The sequence below is a fragment of the Notolepis coatsorum genome, assembly GCF_963971535.1.
Source record: "Notolepis coatsorum genome assembly, chromosome: 2".
Classification (NCBI taxonomy): domain Eukaryota; kingdom Metazoa; phylum Chordata; class Actinopteri; order Aulopiformes; family Paralepididae; genus Notolepis; species Notolepis coatsorum.
Window position 1 is genome coordinate 1451677 of NC_140166.1, and position 14657 is coordinate 1466333.

The 14657-nt window shown below is 40.5% G+C and overlaps 2 protein-coding genes across 3 annotated transcripts in view; one reads left to right on the forward strand and one right to left on the reverse strand.

The window, feature by feature from the left end:
* Positions 1–2524, forward strand: part of trmt13 (tRNA methyltransferase 13 homolog) — a 91292-nt gene extending 88768 nt beyond the window's left edge. For both annotated transcript variants that reach the window (XM_084307855.1, XM_084307856.1), the window contains one exon: positions 1957–2524. In XM_084307855.1, the coding sequence (XP_084163981.1) occupies positions 1957–2134 (178 nt within the window). In that variant the 3' untranslated portion in view covers positions 2135–2524. The remainder of the gene's footprint in view (positions 1–1956) is intronic.
* A 1597-nt stretch (positions 2525–4121) lies between these two features.
* The window catches only part of LOC311248897 (leucine-rich repeat-containing protein 39-like), a gene marked incomplete at both ends in the record, with an annotated part of 38923 nt that continues 28387 nt past the window's right edge, over positions 4122–14657 (reverse strand). The window contains 2 exons of the mRNA XM_084338126.1: positions 4122–4308; positions 5030–5182. Of these exons, the coding sequence (XP_084194252.1) occupies positions 4122–4308; positions 5030–5182 (340 nt within the window). The remainder of the gene's footprint in view (positions 4309–5029; positions 5183–14657) is intronic.

The following is a 14657-nucleotide window of genomic DNA, read 5'->3' on the forward strand; positions in this document are numbered from 1 at the left end:
CTGCGATCGACACCTGCTGTCTTTTCAGCTGAAGCGGCCGCGCGCAATTATCCTGAGTCTCAAGTCTGGTTCAAATGAACGAGACTGAATCAGCGTTCGAGGAACAGGAAAATCCCGGATTCAAACATCGGGTTAATTGAATCTGGATAATGGGACTCTTGATCGACTTAGTTGAACCAGGTACGGGGAATAGGGCCCTGGTCACTGTAAAGTGCCACGTTTTGAAATATTGAGCTTTAAACTTTAAGTTAAATGTTTTGGAACTCACAACACGCAACCGTTTTATGTTGCATGATCATGAATACATTTATTATGTATTGTATTTTTTATGTTTAAATATCAACATTATCTGTCCACCCTCAGTACATTTACTATCAATATAATATACTCGTCTGACTTCATCTGATCTTTCCAAACGCGCGCGTGCGCGCGCACACACACACACACACACACACACAGAGAAGGGAGAATGTCTGCCCCCCCTCCTCCCCACTCTGCCCGTCTGCTGTTCTCTATATGGCTCTGAACAGCTTGTTGTTAGCTTATGCTAACGTAACGTTAATTTCGGACTTTAACACGACGTGGTCATAAAGGAATGGCGAGGATTGCAAAGCATGTTATATGCATTTGACCCGTTGCGGAATAAAACAGCAGGGATTTGTTTTGGGTCGCGAAAATACTATCCTTGCTCAGACTGTTTCAATGTCCGCGTTCCAGACGCTACTGCTGGAGACGAGTCCTGCCGTGTTGTGAGCTGAGCCGAGCGGATATGAGTCACGACACACAGGATTTTCAAAATAAGAGTATCGAAACGAACTGAGCGTTGCTAGCTGTCGGAGCATAGTTATTATAGCTGGAGCTGCGCATGACATACAGATAGACCCGCAACAGGATTTTCAAAATAAGAGTATCTATATGAACCGAATGCCTATCGCACCAGTGCTACTGAAGTAAATCCATTCATCGCACAGACGGATGTTGCTGTAGCACGTGCGATATATATGTCGCACTGTACAGCCCTGATTGTTTGTCTAGTTTTATGTTAAAAAAGGGGAAATAAAAAACATTTGTTCAAAAAAAAAAACATATCAATTGCGAATAATTTCAACTCGGCGCATTCTCACTCTAGCGCCAACCTCACACCCTGAGACAAAAAGAGCAGTTTGGGAATGATGATGTATTCACCCTGTCTCTACTAACCTGATGATGTCATGATGTAGTCACTCTGTCTCTACTAACCTGATGATGTCATGATGTATTCACCCTGTCTCTACTAACCTGATGATGTCATGATGTATTCACTCTGTCTCTACTAACCTGATGATGTCATGATGTAGTCACTCTGTCTCTACTAACCTGATGATGTCATGATGTATTCACCCTGTCTCTACTAACCTGATGATGTCATGATGTAGTCACTCTGTCTCTACTAACCTGATGATGTCATGATGTAGTCACTCTGTCTCTACTAACCTGATGATGTCATGATGTAGTCACTCTGTCTCTACTAACCTGATGATGTCATGATGTATTCACTCTGTCTCTACTAACCTGATGATGTCATGATGTATTCACTCTGTCTCTACTAACCTGATGATGTCATGATGTAGTCACTCTGTCTCTACTAACCTGATGATGTCATGCTGGCATGCTGTATTCATGTAGTTGGGATGATGAGGAGCAGTGTTGCATCATGGATGATCTCTTTGTGTAGCCTATGTTGTGCTGGTAGATGGATTGTAAGAGGGGGAAAGCGAGAGAGCAAGAGAGAATAAAAAGAAACTGCACCCGTGGTAACTGCAAAAACACCCTGCTTCTAATTGAGACTGGCCTTTATTTGTCAACGTGTAGATACGTTTTACGGTATCCAACATTCAACCCAATTACATTTTTGACATTTAATCATCTTTTTATTTAAGCTACGCTCACCGTTTATCGTTTATCTTTCTGGTTTAGGGTTTTGTCTGCAGAGGAGCGCAGACGGGTGGGCCGTCAGTGTAAGCTCCTGATCGACCTGGGCCGGGTCCATTACCTGAAGCAGAAGGGGTTCGACGCCCGCTTGACCTGCTACACCAGCAAACAAGTCACTTTAGAAAATGTCTTGCTCACTGCAATTCCCTCCGTGACCAAGTGACAAGAACTGGGACACATAGTACACTCTGTTCCTGGAGCAAGTTGCATAATGGAACAAAACAAAAATGACAAAGTATAAAAATATTTTATTTGTTACCAGGTCGGACAGTTTTTTCCCACAAATGTATTTTTATACAATCGAGCCGCAGTTTGACAGAGTTCACTTCATACTTTTAAGTGACAAACTCGTTGATGAATTCAAAGAACAAACATCCATTACAACAGCGTCATTTTGAACAGTGACACTCTTAAAAACCAGAACCTGAGCAGAACCTGAGCAGTGGGACCAGAACCTGAGCAGTGGGACCAGAACCTGAGCAGAACCTGAGCAGTGGATCTCAGGGTTGTGGCTCAGTTCAATTCAATCAATTCAGAAAGTTGATGTACAATTCTTTGGCTGAAATAAACATTTCAAAGCAAGGCGACTGTTTTTCATTTGAATTGCAAAAGTGGTTCTCAATGTATTTATGAATGTTCTTACATCAAGGAGCACGTTTTGAGGAACTATGAGCAGATAGATATTTTATGTTTACTCCAGAATTCCTGTGTTTGGTGCAGAGAGTGAAACCGATGATCATTACATTATTTAATTTTGTAACTTCCAGTGAAACACATAGTAATACTGAGGACAGACTCACACAAGTGCATGTTGAGACTCACATTTTCAATTCATAGTGACATTTATGACATACACAACATACATGACATGACATTTATGGCATAGGGACATACATGACATACAGGTATATAGTACTGTTACATTTGTGACATACGATATGCAAATATACAGTACTGTTACCCATAGATCCTAACAGGGATTATATACATATGATGGGGAGGGGACTGTACATTAGGAGTCGAGGAGTTGAGACTCACACAGTGCATGTTAAGGCCTCTTAAGCCCGGTACCGGTCCCAAAATGACATCACGTCAAATCAATCTCTCCAGACTGTTTGACAAAAGTATCGGTTTTGTCAAACGTATTCAAGTATAAACATCATAACCATGTCACAACAGCATTTATAATGTATATTATCATCAATACGTTAGTTTACCAATAGGTTAAAGTGTTATTAGATCCATTTAAATTTTTGTTTAGGTCTTGTTTAGTTTGCAAAAGTCGACCATTTTGGAAAATTTGAACGTTGGGAATTGTATATTTTTTGTAGAGGGTTCCGAGAGCTTTCGATGAGCATTGGAATTTTTCCGAACGACACTTCCCAAAAGCCTCTATAGGGTTTCAAGCTAATTACTTCTGTATAATTTTTTTTAATATCTTATTATTCAGGATAATAAAACAACACTTAACGTTATTGACATATATTGAAGCGCAGTTAGTTTCTCTTCCCTATTTTTAGCATGTACTGTAGCAACAATTGGATCTGAAATTAGTTTCAAAACGGCTGCACCCTGATAAAAAATAAAAAAGCTAATGTACATACAGATTTCATTATCTGTTCCTATGCACGCCTGGTGATACTAAATCCAAATTGAACTCGGGCATTTGAAATATAAGATTTGGCACAATCCATAAATGTGCAAATTGGCTATAATAAGGTAATTTATAAGCCTGCTATTCTATAATAATATTTCAAATTGCATTGGTCCGGATGGGAGAATTCAGTACTGTATCTACAAAACCTTCTGTTTAATCATCTTCCCTTTATTAATTTCCTTAGATTTCTTGTACACATGATCTCAAGAAGGTACTGAACGAGAACAGTGGCAGTTTTTCATGTCTGGTCATTCTTAGCATGGTGTTATTCACTGTCAAAGATGCAAAGAAAAATCATAATTCATATTCTCCTTTGTTTCATCACAATTTACTCAAGCCTAGTAACAGACACAATATTTCATTTACATTCACTGAGGTCCATAGATGTCCCTAGATACCAAGAACATGCAAATGGACCATGTAGAAGTGGAGCAATATTGCATTTACTTAGGTATGTATTTTAGGCGGATTTTCAGAAAATAGGCCTCCAGGCTTAAGAGGTTGAGGGCCGACTCACACAGTGCATGTTGAGGACAGCGTAGAGTCTTTTGCGTCTCTCCTGGATGTAGTGGTGCATGAACTCCCATCCAAACATCTCTCTGTCGTCTTCCTCCTCCGTCTCCTTCAGAGGCGGCAGCTCCACGTCGAGGGTTAAAGGATTCCCTCGGAAATTCACAAATCTGCACAGAGAGCAAATCTTTATTAACCTTTGAGGAAATAAAGCCTTTGATGCCATAACCCTTTCACTACCACTACAGAAGGTTAACCCTTTCACTACCACTACAGAAGGTTAACCCTTTCACTACCACACTACAGAAGGTTAACCTTTCACTACCACACTACAGAAGGTTAACCCTTTCACTACCACACTACAGAAGGTTAACCTTTCACTACCACACTACAGAAGGTTAACCCTTTCACTACCACACTACTGAAGGTTATCCTTTCACTACCACACTACAGAAGGTTAACCCTTTCACTACCACACTACAGCAGGTTAACCTTTCACTACCACACTACAGAAGGTTAACCTTTCACTACCACACTACAGACGGTTAACCCTTCACTACCACACTACAGAAGGTTAACCCTTTCACTACCACACTACAGAAGGTTAACCTTTCACTACCACACTACAGAAGGTTAACCCTTTCACTACCACACTACAGAAGGTTAACCTTTCACTACCACACTACAGAAGGTTAACCCTTTCACTACCACACTACAGAAGGTTAACCTTTCACTACCACACAGCCACACTACAGAAGGTTAACCCTTTCACTACCACACTACAGAAGGTTAACCCTTCACTACCACACTACAGAAGGTTAACCCACACCTTTAAAAGACATATCCACATGTTTATCAACCTAACAGGTTCTGGTTTGGAAGCGACCTCACCTGAGATTGCTCATCCCTTCCATCAGTGTTGGGATGTCCTGCAGCCTGTTGTTGCTGAGCACCAGCGTGGTCAGACAGCGCAGGAAGCTGATGTTGTCAGGAAGGTGCTCCAGCTGGTTCCTCTGCAGCCACAGAGTGTGGAGCCTCTCCATCCTGAGAACAACAACAACAACACACACAGTTACTCTGAGAACAAACACAGTTACTCTGAGAAAAAACACAGTTACTCTGAGAACAAACACAGTTACTCTGAACAAACACAGTTACTCTGAACAAACACAGTTACTCTGTACAAACACAGTTACTCTGAACAAACACAGTTACTCTGAACAAACACAGTTACTCTGAGAACAAACACAGTTACTCTGAGAACAAACACAGTTACTCTGAGAACAAACACAGTTACTCTGAACAAACACAGTTACTCTGAACAAACACAGTTACTCTGAACAAACACAGTTACTCTGAACAAACACAGTTACTCTGAGAACAAACACAGTTACTCTGAACAAACACAGTTACTCTGAGAACAAACACAGTTACTCTGAACAAACACAGTTACTCTGAACAAACACAGTTACTCTGAACAAACACAGTTACTCTGAGAACAAACACAGTTACTCTGAGAACAAACACAGTTACTCTGAGAACAAACACAGTTACTCTGAGAACAAACACAGTTACTCTGAGAACAGTTACTCTGAGAACAAACACAGTTACTCTGAACAAACACAGTTACTCTGAGAACAAACACAGTTACTCTGAGAACAGTTACTCTGAGAACAAACACAGTTACTCTGAGAACAAACACAGTTACTCTGAACAAACACAGTTACTCTGAGAACAAACAGAGTTACTCTGAGAACAAACACAGTTACTCTGAGAACAAACACAGTTACTCTGAGAACAAACACAGTTACTCTGAACAAACACAATTACTCTGAACAAACACAGTTACTCTGAACAAACACAGTTACTCTGAACAAACACAGTTACTCTGAACAAACACAGTTACTCTGAGAACAAACACAGTTACTCTGAACAAACACAGTTACTCTGAACAAACACAGTTACTCTGAGAACAAACACAGTTACTCTGAACAAACACAGTTACTCTGAGAACAAACACAGTTACTCTGAACAAACACAGTTACTCTGAACAAACACAGTTACTCTGAACAAACAGTTACTCTGAACAAACACAGTTACTCTGAGAACAAACACAGTTACTCTGAACAAACAGTTACTCTGAACAAACACAGTTACTCTGAGAACAAACACAGTTACTCTGAACAAACACAGTTACTCTGAGAACAAACACAGTTACTCTGTACAAACACAGTTACTCTGAACAAACACAGTTACTCTGAACAAACACAGTTACTCTGAGAACAAACAGTTACTCTGAGAACAAACACAGTTACTCTGAGAACAAACACAGTTACTCTGAACAAACACAGTTACTCTGAACAAACACAGTTACTCTGAGAACAAACACAGTTACTCTGAACAAACACAGTTACTCTGAACAAACACAGTTACTCTGAACAAACAGTTACTCTGAACAAACAGTTACTCTGAACAAACACAGTTACTCTGAGAACAAACACAGTTACTCTGAACAAACACAGTTACTCTGAGAACAAACACAGTTACTCTGTACAAACACAGTTACTCTGAACAAACACAGTTACTCTGAACAAACACAGTTACTCTGAGAACAAACACAGTTACTCTGAGAACAAACACAGTTACTCTGAACAAACACAGTTACTCTGAACAAACACAGTTACTCTGAACAAACACAGTTACTCTGAGAACAAACACAGTTACTCTGAACAAACACAGTTACTCTGAACAAACACAGTTACTCTGAACAAACACAGTTACTCTGAGAACAAACACAGTTACTCTGAACAAACACAGTTACTCTGAACAAACACAGTTACTCTGAGAACAAACACAGTTACTCTGAGAACAGTTACTCTGAGAACAAACACAGTTACTCTGAACAAACACAGTTACTCTGAGAACAAACACAGTTACTCTGAGAACAGTTACTCTGAGAACAAACAGTTACTCTGAGAACAAACACAGTTACTCTGAACAAACACAGTTACTCTGAACAAACACAGTTACTCTGAGAACAAACACAGTTACTCTGTACAAACACAGTTACTCTGTACAAACACAGTTACAAACACAGTTACTCTGAACAAACACAGTTACTCTGAACAAACACAGTTACTCTGAGAACAAACACAGTTACTCTGAGAACAGTTACTCTGAACAAACACAGTTACTCTGAGAACAAACACAGTTACTCTGAACAAACACAGTTACTCTGAACAAACACAGTTACTCTGAGAACAAACACAGTTACTCTGAGAACAAACACAGTTACTCTGAGAACAAACACAGTTACTCTGAACAAACACAGTTACTCTGAACAAACACAGTTACTCTGAGAACAAACACAGTTACTCTGAGAACAAACACAGTTACTCTGAGAACAGTTACTCTGAACAAACACAGTTACTCTGAGAACAAACACAGTTACTCTGAACAAACACAGTTACTCTGAACAAACACAGTTACTCTGAGAACAAACACAGTTACTCTGAGAACAAACACAGTTACTCTGAACAAACACAGTTACTCTGAGAACAAACACAGTTACTCTGAACAAACACAGTTACTCTGAGAACAAACACAGTTACTCTGAGAACAAACACAGTTACTCTGAACAAACACAGTTACTCTGAGAACAAACACAGTTACTCTGAACAAACACAGTTACTCTGAACAAACACAGTTACTCTGAGAACAGTTACTCTGAGAACAAACACAGTTACTCTGAACAAACACAGTTACTCTGAGAACAAACACAGTTACTCTGAGAACAGTTACTCTGAGAACAAACAGTTACTCTGAGAACAAACACAGTTACTCTGAGAACAAACACAGTTACTCTGAACAAACACAGTTACTCTGAGAACAAACACAGTTACTCTGAGAACAGTTACTCTGAGAACAAACACAGTTACTCTGAACAAACACAGTTACTCTGAGAACAAACACAGTTACTCTGAGAACAGTTACTCTGAGAACAAACACAGTTACTCTGAGAACAAACACAGTTACTCTGAGAACAAGTTCAAGTTCAAGTTCAAGTTCTTTAATAGTTGTCATACAGAAGTACAGAATACTTTCATACAAAATGCTTCTTACTGTTACGCTCCAGAGACTGTGCTAGACAAGATAGTATCAAATAACATAATAACATAATATAGCATGAATTTAGAAGAAGAAAATGAGGTCACAGTTGTTCGGTATAGACATATGTACAATGTTCTGAGTTACCATATAATATACAATACACAACTATGCAGTGTACTAATGTACAGTACTATCTAGTGCAAAGCAGAAATGGGATGAGGTACAATTTTAGGTACAATTTACAGTAAGGTGTACGAGTTGTAGTGCAATCCTTCATCCATAAATATAAAGTGTGGGGAGTGGGTGCTACAGTGTGTTTGTTTAAAGTGGGTGTGTGCTATAAAGTGTGTGTAGTGGGTGCTGCAGTGTGTTTGTTTAAAGTGAGTGTGTGCGTGTGGATGTGTGTGCTATGTGTGTTTGGTGGTTGTTGTTGTGTAGTGTTCATTCATTGTTCGTTTAGCAGCCTGATGGCCTGGGGATAGAAGCTACTTCTGAGTCTTTCTGTGCTCGCCTTGAGACTCCTGTATCGCTTGCCTGACGGCAGCAGTTCAAAGAGGCAGTTGTTCGGGTGGCTCGAGTCCTTAATAATTCTCTTAGCCTTCCCCTTGCAACGCTTGTAGTAAATGTTCTGGAGGGTGGGGAGCCCCCCTCCGATTGTGCGTTCGGCTGAACGTGTCACTCTTTGTAGTCTGCTTTGGTCTTTTGCAGTGCTATTCCCAAACCAGGAGGTGATGTTGCCGGTCAAGATGCTCTCTATTGTACATGAGTAGAAGTTCTTAAGGATCTTCTGGCTGACTTTACTCTGAGAACAAACACAGTTACTCTGAGAACAAACACAGTTACTCTGAACAAACACAGTTACTCTGAGAACAAACACAGTTACTCTGAGAACAAACACAGTTACTCTGAACAAACACAATTACTCTGAACAAACACAGTTACTCTGAACAAACACAGTTACTCTGAACAAACACAGTTACTCTGAGAACAAACACAGTTACTCTGAACAAACACAGTTACTCTGAGAACAAACACAGTTACTCTGAACAAACACAGTTACTCTGAACAAACACAGTTACTCTGAACAAACACAGTTACTCTGAACAAACAGTTACTCTGAACAAACACAGTTACTCTGAGAACAAACACAGTTACTCTGAACAAACACAGTTACTCTGAGAACAAACACAGTTACTCTGTACAAACACAGTTACTCTGAACAAACACAGTTACTCTGAACAAACACAGTTACTCTGAGAACAAACACAGTTACTCTGAGAACAAACACAGTTACTCTGAGAACAAACACAGTTACTCTGAACAAACACAGTTACTCTGAACAAACACAGTTACTCTGAACAAACACAGTTACTCTGAGAACAAACACAGTTACTCTGAACAAACACAGTTACTCTGAACAAACACAGTTACTCTGAGAACAAACACAGTTACTCTGAGAACAGTTACTCTGAGAACAAACACAGTTACTCTGAACAAACACAGTTACTCTGAGAACAAACACAGTTACTCTGAGAACAGTTACTCTGAGAACAAACACAGTTACTCTGAGAACAAACACAGTTACTCTGAACAAACACAGTTACTCTGAACAAACACAGTTACTCTGAGAACAAACACAGTTACTCTGTACAAACACAGTTACTCTGTACAAACACAGTTACAAACACAGTTACTCTGAACAAACACAGTTACTCTGAACAAACACAGTTACTCTGAGAACAAACACAGTTACTCTGAGAACAGTTACTCTGAACAAACACAGTTACTCTGAGAACAAACACAGTTACTCTGAGAACAAACACAGTTACTCTGAGAACAAACACAGTTACTCTGAGAACAAACACAGTTACTCTGAGAACAAACACAGTTACTCTGAGAACAGTTACTCTGAACAAACACAGTTACTCTGAGAACAAACACAGTTACTCTGAGAACATAACTCTGAGAACAAACACAGTTACTCTGAGAACAAACACAGTTACTCTGAACAAACACAGTTACTCTGAACAAACACAGTTACTCTGAGAACAAACACAGTTACTCTGAGAACAGTTACTCTGAACAAACACAGTTACTCTGAGAACAAACACAGTTACTCTGAACAAACACAGTTACTCTGAACAAACACAGTTACTCTGAGAACAAACACAGTTACTCTGAGAACAAACACAGTTACTCTGAACAAACACAGTTACTCTGAGAACAAACACAGTTACTCTGAACAAACACAGTTACTCTGAGAACAAACACAGTTACTCTGAGAACAAACACAGTTACTCTGAACAAACACAGTTACTCTGAGAACAAACACAGTTACTCTGAACAAACACAGTTACTCTGAACAAACACAGTTACTCTGAACAAACACAGTTACTCTGAGAACAAACACAGTTACTCTGAGAACAAACACAGTTACTCTGAGAACAAACACAGTTACTCTGAACAAACACAGTTACTCTGAGAACAAACAGTTACTCTGAGAACAAACACAGTTACTCTGAACAAACACAGTTACTCTGAGAACAAACACAGTTACTCTGAACAAACACAGTTACTCTGAGAACAAACACAGTTACTCTGAGAACAAACACAGTTACTCTGAACAAACACAGTTACTCTGAGAACAAACACAGTTACTCTGAGAACAAACACAGTTACTCTGAACAAACACAGTTACTCTGAACAAACACAGTTACTCTGAGAACAAACACAGTTACTCTGAACAAACACAGTTACTCTGAGAACAAACACAGTTACTCTGAACAAACACAGTTACTCTGAACAAACACAGTTACTCTGAACAAACACAGTTACTCTGAACAAACACAGTTACTCTGAACAAACACAGTTACTCTGAACAAACAGTTACTCTGAGAACAAACACAGTTACTCTGAGAACAAACACAGTTACTCTGAACAAACACAGTTACTCTGAGAACAAACACAGTTACTCTGAACAAACACAGTTACTCTGAACAAACACAGTTACTCTGAGAACAAACACAGTTACTCTGAGAACAAACACAGTTACTCTGAGAACAAACACAGTTACTCTGAACAAACACAGTTACTCTGAACAAACACAGTTACTCTGAGAACAAACACAGTTACTCTGAGAACAAACACAGTTACTCTGAACAAACACAGTTACTCTGAACAAACACAGTTACTCTGAGAACAAACACAGTTACTCTGAGAACAAACACAGTTACTCTGAGAACAAACACAGTTACTCTGAACAAACACAGTTACTCTGAACAAACACAGTTACTCTGAACAAACACAGTTACTCTGAACAAACACAGTTACTCTGAACAAACACAGTTACTCTGAACAAACACAGTTACTCTGAACAAACAGTTACTCTGAGAACAAACACAGTTACTCTGAGAACAAACACAGTTACTCTGAACAAACACAGTTACTCTGAGAACAAACACAGTTACTCTGAACAAACACAGTTACTCTGAACAAACACAGTTACTCTGAGAACAAACACAGTTACTCTGAGAACAAACACAGTTACTCTGAGAACAAACACAGTTACTCTGAACAAACACAGTTACTCTGAACAAACACAGTTACTCTGAGAACAAACACAGTTACTCTGAGAACAAACACAGTTACTCTGAACAAACACAGTTACTCTGAACAAACACAGTTACTCTGAGAACAAACACAGTTACTCTGAGAACAAACACAGTTACTCTGAGAACAGTTACTCTGAGAACAAACACAGTTACTCTGAACAAACACAGTTACTCTGAGAACAAACACAGTTACTCTGAGAACAGTTACTCTGAGAACAAACACAGTTACTCTGAGAACAAACACAGTTACTCTGAACAAACACAGTTACTCTGAGAACAAACACAGTTACTCTGAGAACAAACACAGTTACTCTGAGAACAAACACAGTTACTCTGAACAAACACAGTTACTCTGAGAACAAACACAGTTACTCTGAGAACAAACACAGTTACTCTGAACAAACACAGTTACTCTGAGAACAAACACAGTTACTCTGAGAACAAACACAGTTACTCTGAACAAACACAGTTACTCTGAGAACAAACACACTGTCATCACACTGCTCACTATTAACACTTTCAATGCCCAAAACGTGATAAGACGTTTTATCAGCCCAATGCCTGAATGCCCACGACGACAATTATCGTTTAATTTTTTTATTAGCGATCTGAATTCATATTTCATCAACCGAGTCTCCTGTTGGTATGCAGCCCCTCCCTGTAGGAGCTCAGATGTGAAAAAACCGCCCCCTATCGTCTCCCAGATGGTAATGCACCCTTTTGGAATGGACTCAATGAAAATGGATGAGAAAAGAAAAATCCGGAATCCACATTTTACTTCTCAGGCATGTAACCCGAGCCGATCGGATTCATTGTGGACCCTCAGAACAGCGTGGAATACAATAAAAGCGATCGATTTTTGGAATGGCGATCAGGAATTGCAAAGATCTTTTTGGAGAACATCTGATCTGAGGTAAGGAATCTATTTTACAAGTCTTGGGATAATCAGAGTTGTATTCGCTGAGATGTCAGCGTTCGCCCTATGTGTGTGTGTGTGTGGGCGATCGCTTTGAGGAAATCAGAGAATCGATTTTTCAGATCGCCTATATAGCGTGCATACGTACACATATACTATCGATAATCTAGTGTTTATTTGAAAACCATTCATAAATAGGCTGAAAAATGACAACGTTTTTGTGTATTCTAGAATATTCCAGGAAAGGCAGATTATCATGGAATATTTATATTTTCCTTGAAAACAAGGGCTTTTCAAAATGCTATAAAACGGAAATGAACCGATAAAAAAACAATCCGCTTCGACAATGTTGACTGGAAAACGAGTCATTGATAAGCGACGGGCAGATTAGACACATAGCCATAATTTAAAACATAGATTAGGCGTTATTAATGCTAACATTGAAGTGGATGGTGGGCATTCAAGCGGTAAATCAAGATTAAGCTTGGGCTCTGAAAGTGTTAAAGGGGTTATGCACTGCTATTCCTAGCACTATTTGGGCAACTTTACACACTTCCTGTGAGTCTATGTAACACATCTGTAATTTTTATTCCAAAAATAATCATTGTTTTATATTTCTAATCTTGTACTCAAAACCAGCATTTTTCAGCCTCATGAAAGCAGGCTATTATTGGCTTGGCTCCAACCATACTAGCAGAATGCTTTGAGTGACAGCCACCCACCAAATAGCTCCGCCCATCTCCCCGTCAGAGATTAGGTTTCAGGTTACATACAAATATGGTATGTCATAAATATAGAGATGTAGCAGTACTGTCTATCTATATATATGTTACCACTATTTGTAAAAGCCACAACCACGTTACCATATTTGTAATAATGTAAATCATTGTGTCGTTGTACATATTGTGTATACACCGTTAGAAGCTAACATAGCTTAGCTTGGTAGCTATTGTGCTAACAACATATCCCGACGTCCGGCTCGCTGGCCGGCATGCACGCCCGACACAAAATGGTTCTCTCCTCTCTGTACACCCCCGTCCCCACGGGTACCCTGCCGGGGAGCCCATGGACGCGACAACGGCGGCAGCCGTAGGGTGCTCGAGCCCGCCGTAACGCTAGTGGTACACAATAGCTATGAGCTAACTAACGCTACGGCCGCCGCTGTTGTCGCGTCCACAAGCTCCCCGGCAGGACACCCGCGAGAACGGGGGCACACAAGGAGGAGAGAACCACCCCAAATCGAGCACTCATGCCGGCCGACAAGCCGGACACCGCGGTTGTTGTTAGCACAATAGTAGCCCACTGTGATGCACCGAGTGGGCCACCATTGATCAACATGCAGCGATGTGTAGCTTGCATGATGCGTGTGCAGTGCTTTGCCACACAGGTCTGAGAAGAGGACCTGCACATGATAGCAACCGGGAGCGTCGCGGAGCATTCAGCCTGCTGGCTACCTAGATCCACTTCAACCAGCCGAGCGTCGGGAGCTCCAGCAGCTTGTCGATGTGCTAATAGCCTGGAGCCAGCTACCGTTAGCTTGCAGAGGATCCAGCACACCGACAAGCTGTGTAGCCAGCTAACGTTAGCTTGCAGAGGCTATTAGCACACCGACAAGCTGTGTAGCCAGCAGGCTGAATGCTCCGCGACGCTGGTTGAAGTGGATCTAGGTAGCCAGCAGGCTGAATGCTCAACGACGCTCCCGGTTGCTAACGCCGGCCCCGGCTGGTGCTAAGTAGCTAGCGATCGCTCCCGAGTCCCGAGAGCTAACGCCGGTCTGTCTGTCGAAGACCGAGGGAACCGCATCAGGCTTCAGCTGATTAGTGATCTTCTGGACAAGCCTTCCACCCTGCAGGTAGCAAGAATGGAGGCGGGCATTACTAAA